General features: G+C 42.8%; 1 protein-coding gene across 3 annotated transcripts in view; it reads left to right on the forward strand.

Moving 5' to 3' along the window:
• The first annotated feature begins 6,893 nt into the window (after nt 1–6,893).
• The window catches only part of TLK1 (tousled like kinase 1), a 68,529-nt gene continuing 61,573 nt past the window's right edge, over nt 6,894–13,849 (forward strand). Inside the window, exon 1 of one of the 3 annotated variants that reach the window (XM_066553249.1) lies at nt 6,894–7,053. Coding sequence is in view for 1 of the 3 variants with exons in the window: in XM_066553248.1 (XP_066409345.1) it covers nt 7,636–7,783 (148 nt within the window). In the remaining 2 variants the exon portion in view is untranslated. Of the gene's footprint in view, nt 7,054–7,515; nt 7,784–8,492; nt 8,513–13,849 lie in introns of those variants that run through there. The other 2 variants (XM_066553248.1, XM_066553250.1) reach the window with 2 other exon arrangements.

A 13,849-nucleotide genomic window follows, 5' to 3' on the forward strand; every position in this document is an offset into this window, starting at 1 on the left:
AAAACTCACAGAAGAATGTTATGAATATTCCAGCCATAAATTTCAGTCATACTTTTTGCTCTGGGCTAATGCAGTCAAGAGACACAAGGATACAGGGAGGCTGGCTTTATCCACTGCTTTCTGAACTACATGTTTAAGTCAGCAGGATTGGAAACTGGCATTTCTTAATATTGCTTAACACATTCCTTCCCTTTTCTGGTCTGTGTGTCTTAGACCTTCATTGAAATTAATTGCTTTGCATGTCTGACACTAAGATATTTTGTAGACACATTAGGCAAATAAGCTTTGTATATTTCAGAATTCTTCATCTCACATTATTTGCTGTCTTTTACTTAGTCTTTTACTTAGATCTTTTCCTAGGTTAACTCATATAGCCTCTTAGCCTTCATCTTTTGTTCCTTGTGTGAGTTTCTAGTTTCCAGTGTGTTACTATTCTTTTAAACTCCTTTTTGGGTTCTTGTTTTCACTGTTTCGTGTGATTCCTTCCTGTTTTTCAGTTAACCAAATAGGCCTTGCTGCTCTCTTTCAGTGCTTACTTTACATCAGGGTAGTCTGCTGTTGTGCCTTTAATACACTTCTTTCAGTAACTGTTGGCTCTCCTATGCTCCTATTTCCTTATGAATTTCTTCCAAAAGATCTACCCACCCGTTCATTCCGTAAGCCAAGAAAAATCCACTTTTGGAAAGCCATACTCTTTCTGTCCCTCTGTGCTTTCTTTGGCATCAATCATTTTATTGTTTTGTGATCAGTTTCATATTTATATCTTCCCCTTTGTCTCATTAGGAAGCATTAACTGATGAGCTAAATATGCAAAGCAGCCTTTCCTCTCTTATCTCTTCAACTGTCTTAGTACCCTGAAAGAAAGGTTGTTCTAAATCTGCTGACTATGGGGCTGTTATCTTTTTTTTGGAGGTGTGCTTGGGCAGAACAAGGGGTAGGACACTGAACTGAGTGGGTGTCAGAACAGTTGGAGCAAAGCAGCTCCCCTATTCCCAGCACAGGGGGCATTGCAGAATGATGCAGCAGACCAGCTCATCTGAAGCTGGAAGGGAACAGAGGCAGAGAATCTGTAATTAGAATACTGTTATTTTAGCATCTAATATTTAATTATCTGTCAGGCTTATCGCTGGTGTTTTGTGGCTAAAATTTGAAGGCCTTATTCAAAAATTACAAAAAAAACCCCAAACCAACAACCCTACACTGGTAAGCCTGTTGCCTGAAAAAAGCATCAAGACATGCCCCATTGCTATTGGAAACCATATACAGACATGGCTCTCTCCAAACACTGTCTGTCTCTAATGGCTTAAAATCAAAGGCAACAAAATAAGCTCCAGGCAAGACAGATACTTCAGGAAAGAAGATACAAGGTGTAAAGAGTGAGAAAGAACTATGAAAGACCTGTGGGAAAGCATAAGCTTAAAAAAACAGAGAGGAAGCCTGACAGATAAGAGAGGCCTGTTTACCTGAGAGCAGCATTGTAAAAGGAATAGTCTGAGTGTAGAAAAAAATTGCAGGGAAGAGCAGACAAGTAGATTGCAAGGGACATGGGAAGGAAAGGAATATAATAAAATGAAAACAGACAGATGGGGAGAAAGAAAATGAATGTAGCATCCATCCAGACTTTTTTATTTCTTCACCAGAGAACATTTAAAACCAAATTATTTTTTATTAAAATGACATAAACAAGAAGATTGTAAAACTGCCCTTGATTCTGACTGGAATGTAGCTAATAATCAAAGTCGCTAGAGCTGGAGTAGAAAGGAACATTTGCATGGCAAAAAAAAAAAAAATCCCCCAAATTCCATTTAATTTTCATGTTTTGTTTGACAGGAAATTGTGTGCAGGCTTCTTGGAAATTTGGAACAAAAATCATTATAGCAGAGGTGGATCACTGGATCTGACTAATGGTGATGATATTAAAGATATAATAATTGCAATTTATGACAATTACATAAATGATAAAAATATAACTGTTTACACAGTGTTTGTGTCTAGTTCTTAAAAGTAGGCCTAATGTGATAACATTGTTTTCATTTTAGCTTCTCTGCATCTTGATAAGCTGGTAGGGAAGATATTTTTGCTAGTGTATTATTTATGCATGTTTTTGTTACCTTGCAACTCAGAGTTGCTGGCAAGTGCCATATTAAAAAAATTGTAAAGCTTGTAGTGCAGTATATGGCTTAAGAATACAGCTCTAATTCAGTGAGTCTCAGAATTGATTAAATTGAGTTCAAAACAACTTTTTCCTATAAAAGTGTTATTGCACTAAACCAGTTTTAGAAAAGTTTAACTAAACTTTAAAATCAATGTTAGTACAATTGCAACATTCCTATTTGCTCATAAATAGAAATGCTTCGTGAGAAAACAGGTGCAGAAGCTGTTCCAAGCTGAGATAGTGTTCTATCACAGCAATGCACTTGCTGCCACAGTCACGTGGCATTTTACACAGTAGTTGTGCCAAAACTGCATTCTGAATCTTCTGACCTACAGAATACAGACTGGAAGATTCTAGTCATTATCCCAAGCCAGACTGGCCAGGTGCATGTTGGTCTGATCCAGGGAGTGTCCATACATGTGCTCAGCTGTGTTAGGAGAAGGAAGGACAGAGTGTTTGAGCTACAAACTTCCAGCATTCACCAAGACAGAAGACAGTATTTTTTTCTGTTATGTTTTTGTAGCATATTGTATTACATCTAACCTAGAAATGTCATAAATACATCATTTTGATGATGAAATAATTTCAACATTTTCTACACAAGGTGTGTCTCCTTAGGTGCAAGAATATTTTTCTACTATCTTAGTTAAATCAGATTGACTGCTAGTGTTGGCATAGTTATAGGATCTGTGTAGATCTGTCTCTATGTGGGGTAGGTGAGTGCATGCATAAAAATATACATATTTTTATGTATAAAATTCATCAATGTTGGCAAATATGCAGTGAGGCATACTGTAAAAGTTTTTGCTTTAAGAAAATAGTGCTATGGGTCTATTATCCAGTGCTAGGCTGACAAGGAACTAACAAAGAATTTGAAACCTCCATTTCACTGACATCACAAATAACTGAGGGGATAAATCAAAGGGTACTAAGTCTTGGTTGCTCTACTTTCTTGTGCCAAGTCCAAGGAGATGGAAGAAGCTATATGTAAAATAGATACCAAAAGCATCAGAGGTAAAGACCCTAATGATCTCTTACTCCTGGCATTTCCCTGGTTTGTAGTTGACAGACTGATTTAAGTTTGGAAGCATATGGTTTAGCATATAGTTTACTACTTTGCAAGGATATTGTCATTTCTTGTAATACTTCACTTTCCTTACTAAAAGAACCAGCCTGCTAAATCAATTTCCTCTTCTACCTCTACTTCCAATCATCTTGTGGATTGGAGGCCTTCCTTCTAATTACTGACATAATTTTAAAATGGTCTTATTTGGAACCTCTGTGTAAACATACATTATTCATATAATCAGTTACCTGGTGTGGTCAGTCACTACACCTTGGTATTGCAACATCTGCTGCTTGCATGAAACCTAAGCCTGCTAATAGCAAACTGACTTTGGTGGGAAAAACACAAGTAAGATATATGCAGTCATTAACAACATGTAATATTTGATGTTATTAGGTACAAATCTTTCATAAGGACACCAAAATGTATTTGGTGCCTATGAACAATGAAGGTCTTGGAACAGGGAAGGAACTGCCATATCTCTGTAACTTGCCCCACAGTCACAGCATATTCTTCCTTAAGAACATGTAGGATAAACTCTGGATTTTATGTGTAATGTTTGAAATTATGTCTCTTTGTTCTCTAAAGGATGTATGTGGAAATTTTGTAATTGACATTTGACTCGAGTGCACAGTAATCTTTATAGATGCAAGGTAGATGTCTCCAAAAACTTATTCCTGCTGTAATCTTCCTTAATGTCACTATTCAGACCATTAATTCTTTTCTTTAAGCACCTTCCTTTGCTATCTGCCAGTTAACTTCTCTTACTTCCTAGAGATTGTGAACTTACTGTGATTAAAGTTTCTTGCATAGATAATTCCAGTGACAAAATTGAAAGCTCTTAGAACTTTAATGCTTTTCAGGATTTTGTTGCTTACCTTTTTTTCATCTTTGGGATAAGGAAAATTCCTTATACTCTTCTGTTCTTCAACTGTCCTCAATTAGAGAGTTACTACTGCCATAAACATTGCTAATTTTCATTTGACACATTCTTATGAGAAAATCAGCAGACAGGGTTCTTACTCCTCTCTGTTCTGATCTGAGTTTTGAGGTCCTCTTCCTTAGGAATTAGCAAAACTAAATGAGTTTTCTGGGACTTCACCTGGAATCAAGTTTTCCTATGTAGGTAGGAGTGTGGCACCTTATTCATTGTTATCCAGAGCAATCCCACTAAAAGTTGATTCCCTCTACCTACTACCTCAAGTTATGCCTGATGTTAATGGAATGCAGTGTTCACATAAACCTTGATAAAAACTATTCTGTTTCTAAGATCTAGAAGGCAAAGAGAAAGATTTAATATATATTATATTTTAAAGAAATAATTAGTAATACTTAGTACTATTTGTGTTGGATTTAATATTTATTATTTTGAGCAGGTGATGCTGACTGACTGCTCACCACTGTGAGAGAAAGGCCATCTCTCTGCCACTAGATCATAAAGGTTTATTGCAAAATAAAGACAGGGCATTCAAGGAAAAGCATTATGTACATTTACAATGCTATTTGATAAGGGAAGTCTTTCGAAATTTGAAATTTCTGAAAAGTACTAAGGAAGATGTTCTCTCCTGCCATGATACTATTAAATTCGTAACACTGAAGCAATGTGGTTTACAAATAAAGGGGTACATTAAAATCAGTGTCAGCTCTAACTCAGAAAGAAAGTAGGTTTGCTGTAAACTAAAGAGAGGTATATACCCAACTCCATGTATTCTTGAAGTTATATATGTTTTCTCATCTGGAGATGATCTATATAATTCACACTCTGTTTTCAATCTCTACATCAACAACTCATGAAACCAAGAGATACAGCTCTACTATATTACAAAATGCAGACTCAACCCATATTTTGCAGCAGATACTGTGCTCTGCTGGGAAGTCATGCAGTATGTGCCCACTTACTCCTGGTCCCTTGATGAGGTGTTGTCTAACACATTATGAGATGGCAAAGATCTGATTATTTTTCATAGTGTTAATGAAAATATAAAAGACACTTCAGCATTTTTATAATATTTAATCTGCATGTCTGATAGAGGAAGTAATGAATGGGATCTTCTTCATGATGTCCTGTTCACCTAATCAAAGCAAATAATGCTTTATTTGAACAAGTCCCAGCCATGTCAGTGGAATGATTTGTAAGCAACAGTTTGTAAGCAAAACTGGAAGAAAGAATGCTTGCTTATGTATGGTTTTGTAAGGATAGCATGGGTTTGTATTAAGTGGATGCAAGGGGCTATAAATGAAGAGACAATTTCTTTCAGTTACGGCTTTTTACTTGGCAGATTTTAGAAGCAGCATGCTGCAGCATCAGGAAGCCAGGTGCATGTTCATTTATGCTATCATATGGATTGTGGGATTATGAGAATGTTTTAGTTTTTACCTAGCAAGAATATTCTATACCAGCTGCTAAGTATTAATGCAGTCAGAGTGAACTAGCACTGTTTTACTTCACTCCCAAGTATTGGAAATTTCCTGATGTAATTTGCTTACATAAAGTCTTTAGGATCAAGTCCTTAAAAGCAAGTCCTTGTTGAAATATCAGATCACCTCTCTGCAAAAAAAAAAAAAATCTATCTATATCTATCCATATATATATTAGCTCTTACTAGATATATGCCCTGGAAGTGACTTGTTTATCAAGTAAACATACTAATTTTTACTTTAAGTTAATACCAAACTGCAAGGAAACTTCCAGCTATGCTGTATACTTGTGGGAGGTGAAGATCTTAGATAATTTCACAGATGTCACTTTAAAAGGAAGAGACAGAATTAGTAATATGTGTGTTGTGCAGAGAGCTGCAATCCAACATTAGTAATCTATGCCTGTCATTCTCAAATAAGGAGAAAGTAGGTTAGTAGATGGACAGGATGTCTCCACACAGCAACCACAAAATAAGCGCCATGCCTGAATGATGAAGATAATTCTTCTTATACACAAAGTGCAATATATCTGCAACTCGTGATTTTTTGTAAGTAATCATAGTAATTTTTATCCCTGTTATATATATAAATATATATGAAATATATTTACCAGTTGCACTGGTAAATTAAAAGGCTTTGTTTCAGAAGTGACTTTCCATATATCTTCCATTCTCAGTCATGATTATGTTAATTTTAAGGATGGAATAACTGAAAAATTCGGCTAAGTTTGCACTTTAGTCTCTAAACTCAAGGCAGAGAGGGACGTTTTGAAATTTGCCAGGTCGGCGCTGGTGCCCACCTGGGAGCCCCAGCCTGGTGGTTGTAGCGGGTGAGGCGGTGGGCCTGGTAAATGACTCGTGCCCGACTTCCAGTTCACCCGGTGGGAGATCCCGCTCCTCAGCGAAGCGGGTTGCGGCTGGCGGCCAAAGCCTTCTCTGTCCCTCGGGTCATCAGCTTCTCCCGAGTGCCCCCGAGTCTCTGCTAGCACACCGTCCTGTCCGGGAGAAGAACGCTGAGACGCGGCAGGCGCCCAAGAGCGCCCGGAGATGCTGCCTGCACAACGTTCACCTGGACCGGGCAGGGAAGAGCCCGCTCAGCCCCGCCGCTGCCGCCCGCACTCTCGCAGCGGCGGGCTGGGCTCGCCCCGCGCGGCCGCACGCTGGGGAGGTGCCGGGCGGCGCGGCCCCGGCCCCGGCCGCGGCAGCCGCGCGTACTGTCTCCGCCGCCGCTCCCGCCCCCGCCGCCCCGCCCCGACACCACCATGGCCGTGGCGGCGGGGCGCGGGGGAAGGCGAAGCGGCACGGGCGGACCGCGCCGCCGAGGAAACCGAGACGGAGGGGAACGGCGCGGCCTCAGGGGAGCTAGCTCCGGCCGGGCCGGGGCGGCCAACGGAGGGCCGCCCGAGGCGCGGAAGGTGCGCGCTTGGGCAAGGCGGGGAGGTATCGCCGCCGGACGGGCATGCACGGGGAGAGGGGTCAGCCGGCGGGCGGCTGCGAGCCGGCCCGGGGTCGGAGGCGGGAGCAGCCGGCGCGCTCGGGCCGCGCGGCGCAGCAGGGCCGGGGGCAGGTGCGTGCGCGGCTGGCGCCGCTCCCGCCGGCCGCCCCTGGGCGGCTCCGGCTCGGCGGGGCTCGGCTGGGCGCCGGCGGAGCGCGGCGCTCGCTCGGCTCGCGATCGTGTTTGCGCATGACCCCTCCCCGCCTGCGCCCTCCCCTCCCCTCCCCGGCGGCAGCGGCGGCGGCGGCGGGGAAGGTTGGCCTCAGACACAGGCGGCTGCTCGGCGGCGGCGACGCAGTGCAGAGGTGCGGGCAGGTTGCGCTGGCCCCGCGCCCCGTCTCTCCCGCGCCCCGCCTGCCTCCGGAGCTCGCTCCCAGCCGGCGGCCTCCCCGCGCCGGTGTTGGGCCGGCCCCCCGGCCATGAGCGCGGCGCTGGGTGTCCCCCCGCCGCGCCGCCTTCCCCGCCGCCCCCGGCGGCTGCCGGGCTCCAGGAAAGTAGCTTGATGAGTGTCCAAAGTAGCAGTGGAAGTTTGGAGGGGCCGCCATCTTGGTCCCGGCTCTCCACGTCCCCACCGAGCCTGCAGGGCTGCTCCGCGGCGGCGGCGGCCTCCCAGCTGCACGGCGCGCCGCCCGGCAAGCCGCCCAAGGAAGGTAACCAGCGCGCCGCGGGGCTGCGCGGGGGGCCCGGCCCTTGGGGAGGGGCCCAGCCACCGCCGCCGGAGGCCGGTCCCGGGCCGCTGGGAAGCGGCGGCGGGAGAGGCCGGTGCCCCCGGCGGCGGCGCGGGGTCAGCGCTGGGCCCGGTGGTGGTGAGCGGAACCTCGGTCGCTGGGCGAGCGGGGCCCCGCCGCCCCCGCCCGCTCGTCAGCGCGGTGGCGCCTCGTTGTTACCCCCCGCGCCGGGCCGCGGAGGGGGACCCGCCGTGCTCCCTCCGTTCCCGGATCGTTCGCCTGCCGCAGCCGCTCGCGTCTCCTCGGGCGGCCGCTCGCCGCGTCCTCCCCGAAATAGGCTCCCCTCCGCCAGCGGCTAAGTAGAAGTGCTGCGCCGGAGGATGCAGCCGCTGTTGCTGGAGGGAGTTGGGCACTTTTGGCATCATGGAGGTGGGAAGAGAGGGGCCGGAGGTTCGTCCCCGTGGGACAAGCGCCCTTGGGGGCGGCCGGTTTTGCGGCCAGAAGTGACAGGGCGCCTTGCGGCCGCCACGGAATGACTGCAACTTTCTCCTGTCCTCCATCACGCCTTCGATGATAATATTTTTCTCCTCCCTCCCCTGCTCCTCCCCTCTTGTGTTACACCGACAGCGACAGCAGGGTGTTGTGGGTGTTTGCAGGGAATATCTGTATGAAGGTTATGAGCAAACAAGTCCCTTCGCTGTTCCCTTTCGGGTATTGTCTGCTTTTCCTCCTTGTGTTGTGTTGCCACAAGATGTAGCAGTTATACAGCTAGTGAGTTGCTCGGCGCTTTTAGCTAAAATAACTACTTGCTGAACGCCAGTTAGTGGCGGAGGAGAACTTTTATGCACAGATACTTGCATACCGAGCAGTTGTATAATTTTAATTGATTTGCCCCAGATTAATGAATACCATGTAGCATTTCTTGTAGCATCTGCAAAACGTCATCGCCCAAGCAGGAAACTTGCTAACTTAAAATAGAAATAGTTGCGAAGATGGAGAGTCTTTGTTTTTTAGGTCTTCCTGTGGTTGCTTGCTTGCTTGTTTTTTTTTGGTTTTCTTGTTTTTTTTTTTTTTTTATTTATTTGGTTGATAAGCAATGTAGGGACTTGGTAGCAGGGACTCGACATCCTGAAAATGTATAATGCAGTCTGGTTTCTCCATTTTCCACACCAGTAGTTGTCAGACTTGTATCACTCTGTGTCACTTTTGCACACGCTCCTGCAGGTAGATTGACATGAAATGCTCTAGAAAATACCTGGGAAGGAATTATGGTATATGTTAAAGATGCTGAGTAAAGTGGCAGGCATTTTGTGCTCGTCTTCTCTGGGAAGGCAAAGCTGTTAGAAAAACCACCAGCAGCAGCCAAATTCATAGTTTTAAGTTTATTGAGAGCAGGTTTCTTCACTGTTGCAACTCTTTTTATGAATATGCATGCAGGTAATATGTATATGTAGGATATTTTTGGATGTATTTCAAATACCTGCCATACAAATTTGAAATTATTATTGCAATATAAATTATATATCTATTTATTTTAACAAAAAATGGTGGTCCTTGAGTAGCTCTGTTGAGACAAGAGAAATATGTTTTGTGAAGCTCATTTTTAATATGGTGATTATGCTATTTACGTTTTTCTTTCTTACAACTCACGCTGTTGGATTTTTCTGGGTACTGTAATTTGCATCCTCTAATACAGATTATGGGTTAAAAGTAATCAAAACCTTGGTGTTTGCTCGGTACTATAATGTGTTGTATTTGCATGGTGTTCCTGGGTTGTGTTTAAATTGTATGTCCTCGCTAGGTAGCTGTCTTTGAAAATGAGCATAAGCTGCCATGCTTCGGTTCATGTTTTGCATTCATGCTTGTGGGATGTTATCAAGGGATCTTACTTTATGTATATATGTTTTACAAAGAAATATCTTGCCAGAAATCAATAGGCCCTGAAATAAAAATACATTAGTATGTTCATAGACATTGGCTTATATATGTGAAAGATTGATGCCAGCTCAAACTATTAAACAAGGAATATTTGCAGTGCAGTGTGTTTATGGGAGCCTGGGCCATTATCAATTCTAAACTTGTGATACCTGGTGATGTTAATGGAGCCTGTGAGTTCTGGAGCAGTGCACAAGGCTGCTGGCCCGTACTGGATCACAGCTGCATTGCTGCTGGTGCCAGTTTTGAGTGGGTAATATTTACTGATACAGGGCTTCTGGCACTTGTGCAGAGCTTCTTTCCCAGCCTGGCCTTCTTGTGTGTGGATTAAAATCCCTTTGGTTGGCTTTGGTGAGAGTTATGTCCCTATTGCCTTTGGAAGTGTAGACCTTCACAGAGTGTACCACGTGTGCTCTGGTTGATCTGACCTCACCTATGAAGGTCTGGTATCAGCTCACATGTCTCATATGGGCATTTGAAGATTCTGGTTTATTCAGAACAGAAGCTCTCCATATCTTGATTTAGGAAGTTCTAAAAATATTTTTGGAATCTCTAATAAGAAAAAAGCAGAAAAGGAAAGCTCTGGCATATATAACGATTGCACAAACATGTTTTTAAAAAAATGGCAATGTCTTGTCAGTATCAAGAGACTACTTGGAAAAGGTGGGTGAAATTAGTGGAAATAATATTTTAAAAATATTTTAATCTTTTAAGATGCGCTGTAACATTGCAGCAACATTTTCCATTGGATGCTATCTTCTATATCTTGATCTAGAGTGGCTTCATGGCTTCACTGTATTGATTTGAATTTATGTTTTGAGGTTTTGAAATAAAAAGACTGGGACGGACTTGAATACAGTTGCAGCTGTACACTTTTACTGTAGAAGAACTATCTCTTATTTGCATTTTAGTGTAGCTGGTAAATGTCTGTCATTCTGTCAGTTGTTTTATATTCCCATAACTTATGTGTGGTATATGTGGTCACTTAAGAGCTCTGCAGTAGATGTTGTCAGGAATTTAGGAGGACTGTTACGAGGTATTATTTTACATACTGTATGTGTGGTTGTGTGACTAAATCTTGTGCCATAGCTCACATAATTGCAGTCACACAATTTCCTGCTTGAAATTTCTTTACTTTTGTCTGCTTCATGCGTGTAACTAAAAATATTAAAGCACATACCTGCAAAGTGCTGTTTTGTAAATGGAGAATATTCAGGCCAATGCTGACAGGGCAGAGTCAGAAGAGGTTCCACAGATTGCCTTGCGTTGGAAGGGACTGTAAAGATCATCTAGTTCCAACCCCCTGCCATGGGCAAGGACACCTCCTACTAGACCAGGTAGCCCCATTCAACTTGGCCTTGAACACTTCCAGGCATGTGGCAGGTGCAACTCCACAGCTACTGGAGAGCAGCCTGTTCCAGAGTTTCACCACCCCCAAGTAAATAAATTATTCCTAATATCAAATCTAAATCTACCCTGTATCCATTTAAAGCTGTTGTCCCTTCACCCGTCCCTTCATGCTCCTGTAAAAAGTCTCTGTCCAACTTTTTATAGGCCCCCTTTAGGTATGAAGGTGCTGTATGGTCTCCCCAGAGCCTTCTCTTCTCCAGGCTGAGCAACCCCAACTCTCTTAGCCTGTCTCCGTAGCAGAGATGCTCCAGCCCTCTGATCATCTTCATGGCCTTTGTCTGGGTTCTGCCAGCTGTCCGTGTCCCTCATTGGCCTCCAGGTGGGGTCTCAGCAGACTGGAGTAGAGGGGCAGAATGCCCTCCCTTCACGTTAGAGACATGCTGCTTTTGGTGCAGCCCAGGACATGGTTGGCTCACTGGGTGGTGCTGCAGTGTCTGGTAATTAAGCATAATGCTTTGTAAGTTATTTTTTGTGTGTGCTGTTGACTTTCAATACTCTTCTAAAAGCAAAATAGAATTCCAAATAGAACTTTGAATTAACAGAAATGCAAATTTCATTCCAAATTTATATATGATGGCAGAATGGTAAATGGTAATATGATGGTCAATAAATTTAGGCCATGTATTTGATAGTCTTTGAAGAAGTTATGTTGTATGGGTAGCAAATTTTGTTGGTGACTTTTTAAATAAAATTTGATAAATGTGTATTGTTTGTATTTATTGTTACCTAAAATGTGATGGCAGTTGTGTGTCTGAGCACAAAGGTACAGTTTATTTCCTCCTTAAGTTTCCAGTCTAGAAAACGCTTCTAGATGCCAGGTTGTATCTGTATGCTACATACAATATATTAGTCCATGAACATGAAAGCAACCTGAATCTCATTAAAACTTCCAGGGTTGTTGTTTTCTGTTGTTTGCATGTGGTGCAAAATATCAGCTACTTTATTTGCTTTAACAGGAAGTTCTCAGTAAGTTTGTTGGCTTTTATCATTCAACTGTAGATTTAAAATTTTATTGATTTGGTCAGTTTATATGGGGGCAGAGAAGAACAGGAACACTTTTTGTATTTAAAAATGATGGTTTATTTTTACTCAGAATGAACACAGCAATCATAAAAGGTTATTTAGGCTGGCTGTAGCATGAGAAGGTGTTGTCTGAGATTAATGTTGTGCCAGTGATACACACAAATTCTAGCTTGTGATATTATTGCTGGTTTTGTTGAAGATGTGATTCTCATAGTAAGCTGATGCTTATGCCAAATTCTTTGGAGATCTTGTAGCATGTCCAAATGAGAAATGGGAAAGGAAACCTTTTTTAATACAAATCCTTTTTTGAATCCGGTTTTCTAAAATGCAAGTGCTGTAGCAAATAGTGTAAATTAGTTCTTGGCCAACTGTTTTGTTTTAGTTCTGCTTTATTCTTCCTGGAATGGAATTTCCCATTAACCTATTCTATTTTAAATCGAGAGAGGGAATTGACATAGGGACAGGATGTTTATATTTATTATCTCCATTCAAGTAAAAAACTTGTTAGTTCTCTCATTCTTTTTTCTTCCCCTCTATGTTTTTTCTTGTTTGCTTTTTCTTTCAGCAAGTAATTTTTTTTCTCCACCAAGCTGAAGTAAACTTGCTTGTTGGTAATAACTGTAGTCTGCAGTTAGTATTGACATTTCTCTGGATTTTCTTAGAGCCTGATAATCCTAAATGATTGCAAAATATTGTTGTGACTGCTTGGAAACACTACCATATATATGTGCATCATGAGCAAAGTTAGTTCTATAGAATTTTGCTACCTTAAGAATTGATATTATGGAAATATGACAGGCTTAAATAGTCCTTTTTGCTTTTTGTGTTCGTGGTATAAGGTTGTGTTTTGAAGTAGTACTTGCTCCCAATCCATTTGCTCCCATACTAAATTTTTTACTTCCATGCTGGGTTTTTTTTCACAAGAAAAAATATTGAAGTTAGTAAATTGTTTTATGCAGTAGAGTAGTTCTTGAATTGTAGCTAAAAAGCATGAAAGCACACAAGTGGGAGGAAGAAAAGCTTTATGAACTTCTTTCTGTTTGGCTTGGTGTGTTTCAGTTATAAAAGAGGAAAAGGCAGATTTGGGTTGCCAAATTGCTCTTAGTGGAAGGTGGGTAGAGGAAGAAGAGTGGTCAGGGTTTCTGTTGAGAATGCCAGTACTTCAGTTATGATCGTTGGAGAGCAGTTAAACAGAAGCTGGCCACCATAATATAACGCAGTTTTTCAGGTGTTGCAAGTGGAAAACTTCTAATATTTGCTGAAAATAACAAGTACTGCACTTTTTGTTCAGCACTTAAGGACAAAGTTCTCTAGGAATAGGGAAGCATTAGTGAGCATCAGAAGGTATTTTGGATCCTCCATTTCCCATGATCCTAACTCCATCCTTATTGAGATGCTTTGTTTGGCGTAGGAAGTAAGGGTCTGCTTCCTTCCCAGGCATCTTCTCTCTGGAGGTCTTACTCCTTTCTCTCATTCCTGAGCAGAGCAATGGGATATACTAGCAGAAAAATCTTGGCACCTAGGCTTTTCCTGGGGAGGATGTGGTAGGTGGCAGGAACATGACTGCTTGTAAGCTTTAATTCACCTCAAATTTAGTCCTGGAAGAAGGGAGCAGAAGGTCTTAAGTGAAGCTGGACATGCTGAAGATGCTGGGGGAAGACTGGGACTGAGGGATTGACT

Source organism: Molothrus aeneus, chromosome 7, assembly GCF_037042795.1.
Source record: "Molothrus aeneus isolate 106 chromosome 7, BPBGC_Maene_1.0, whole genome shotgun sequence".
Classification (NCBI taxonomy): Eukaryota; Metazoa; Chordata; class Aves; order Passeriformes; family Icteridae; genus Molothrus; species Molothrus aeneus.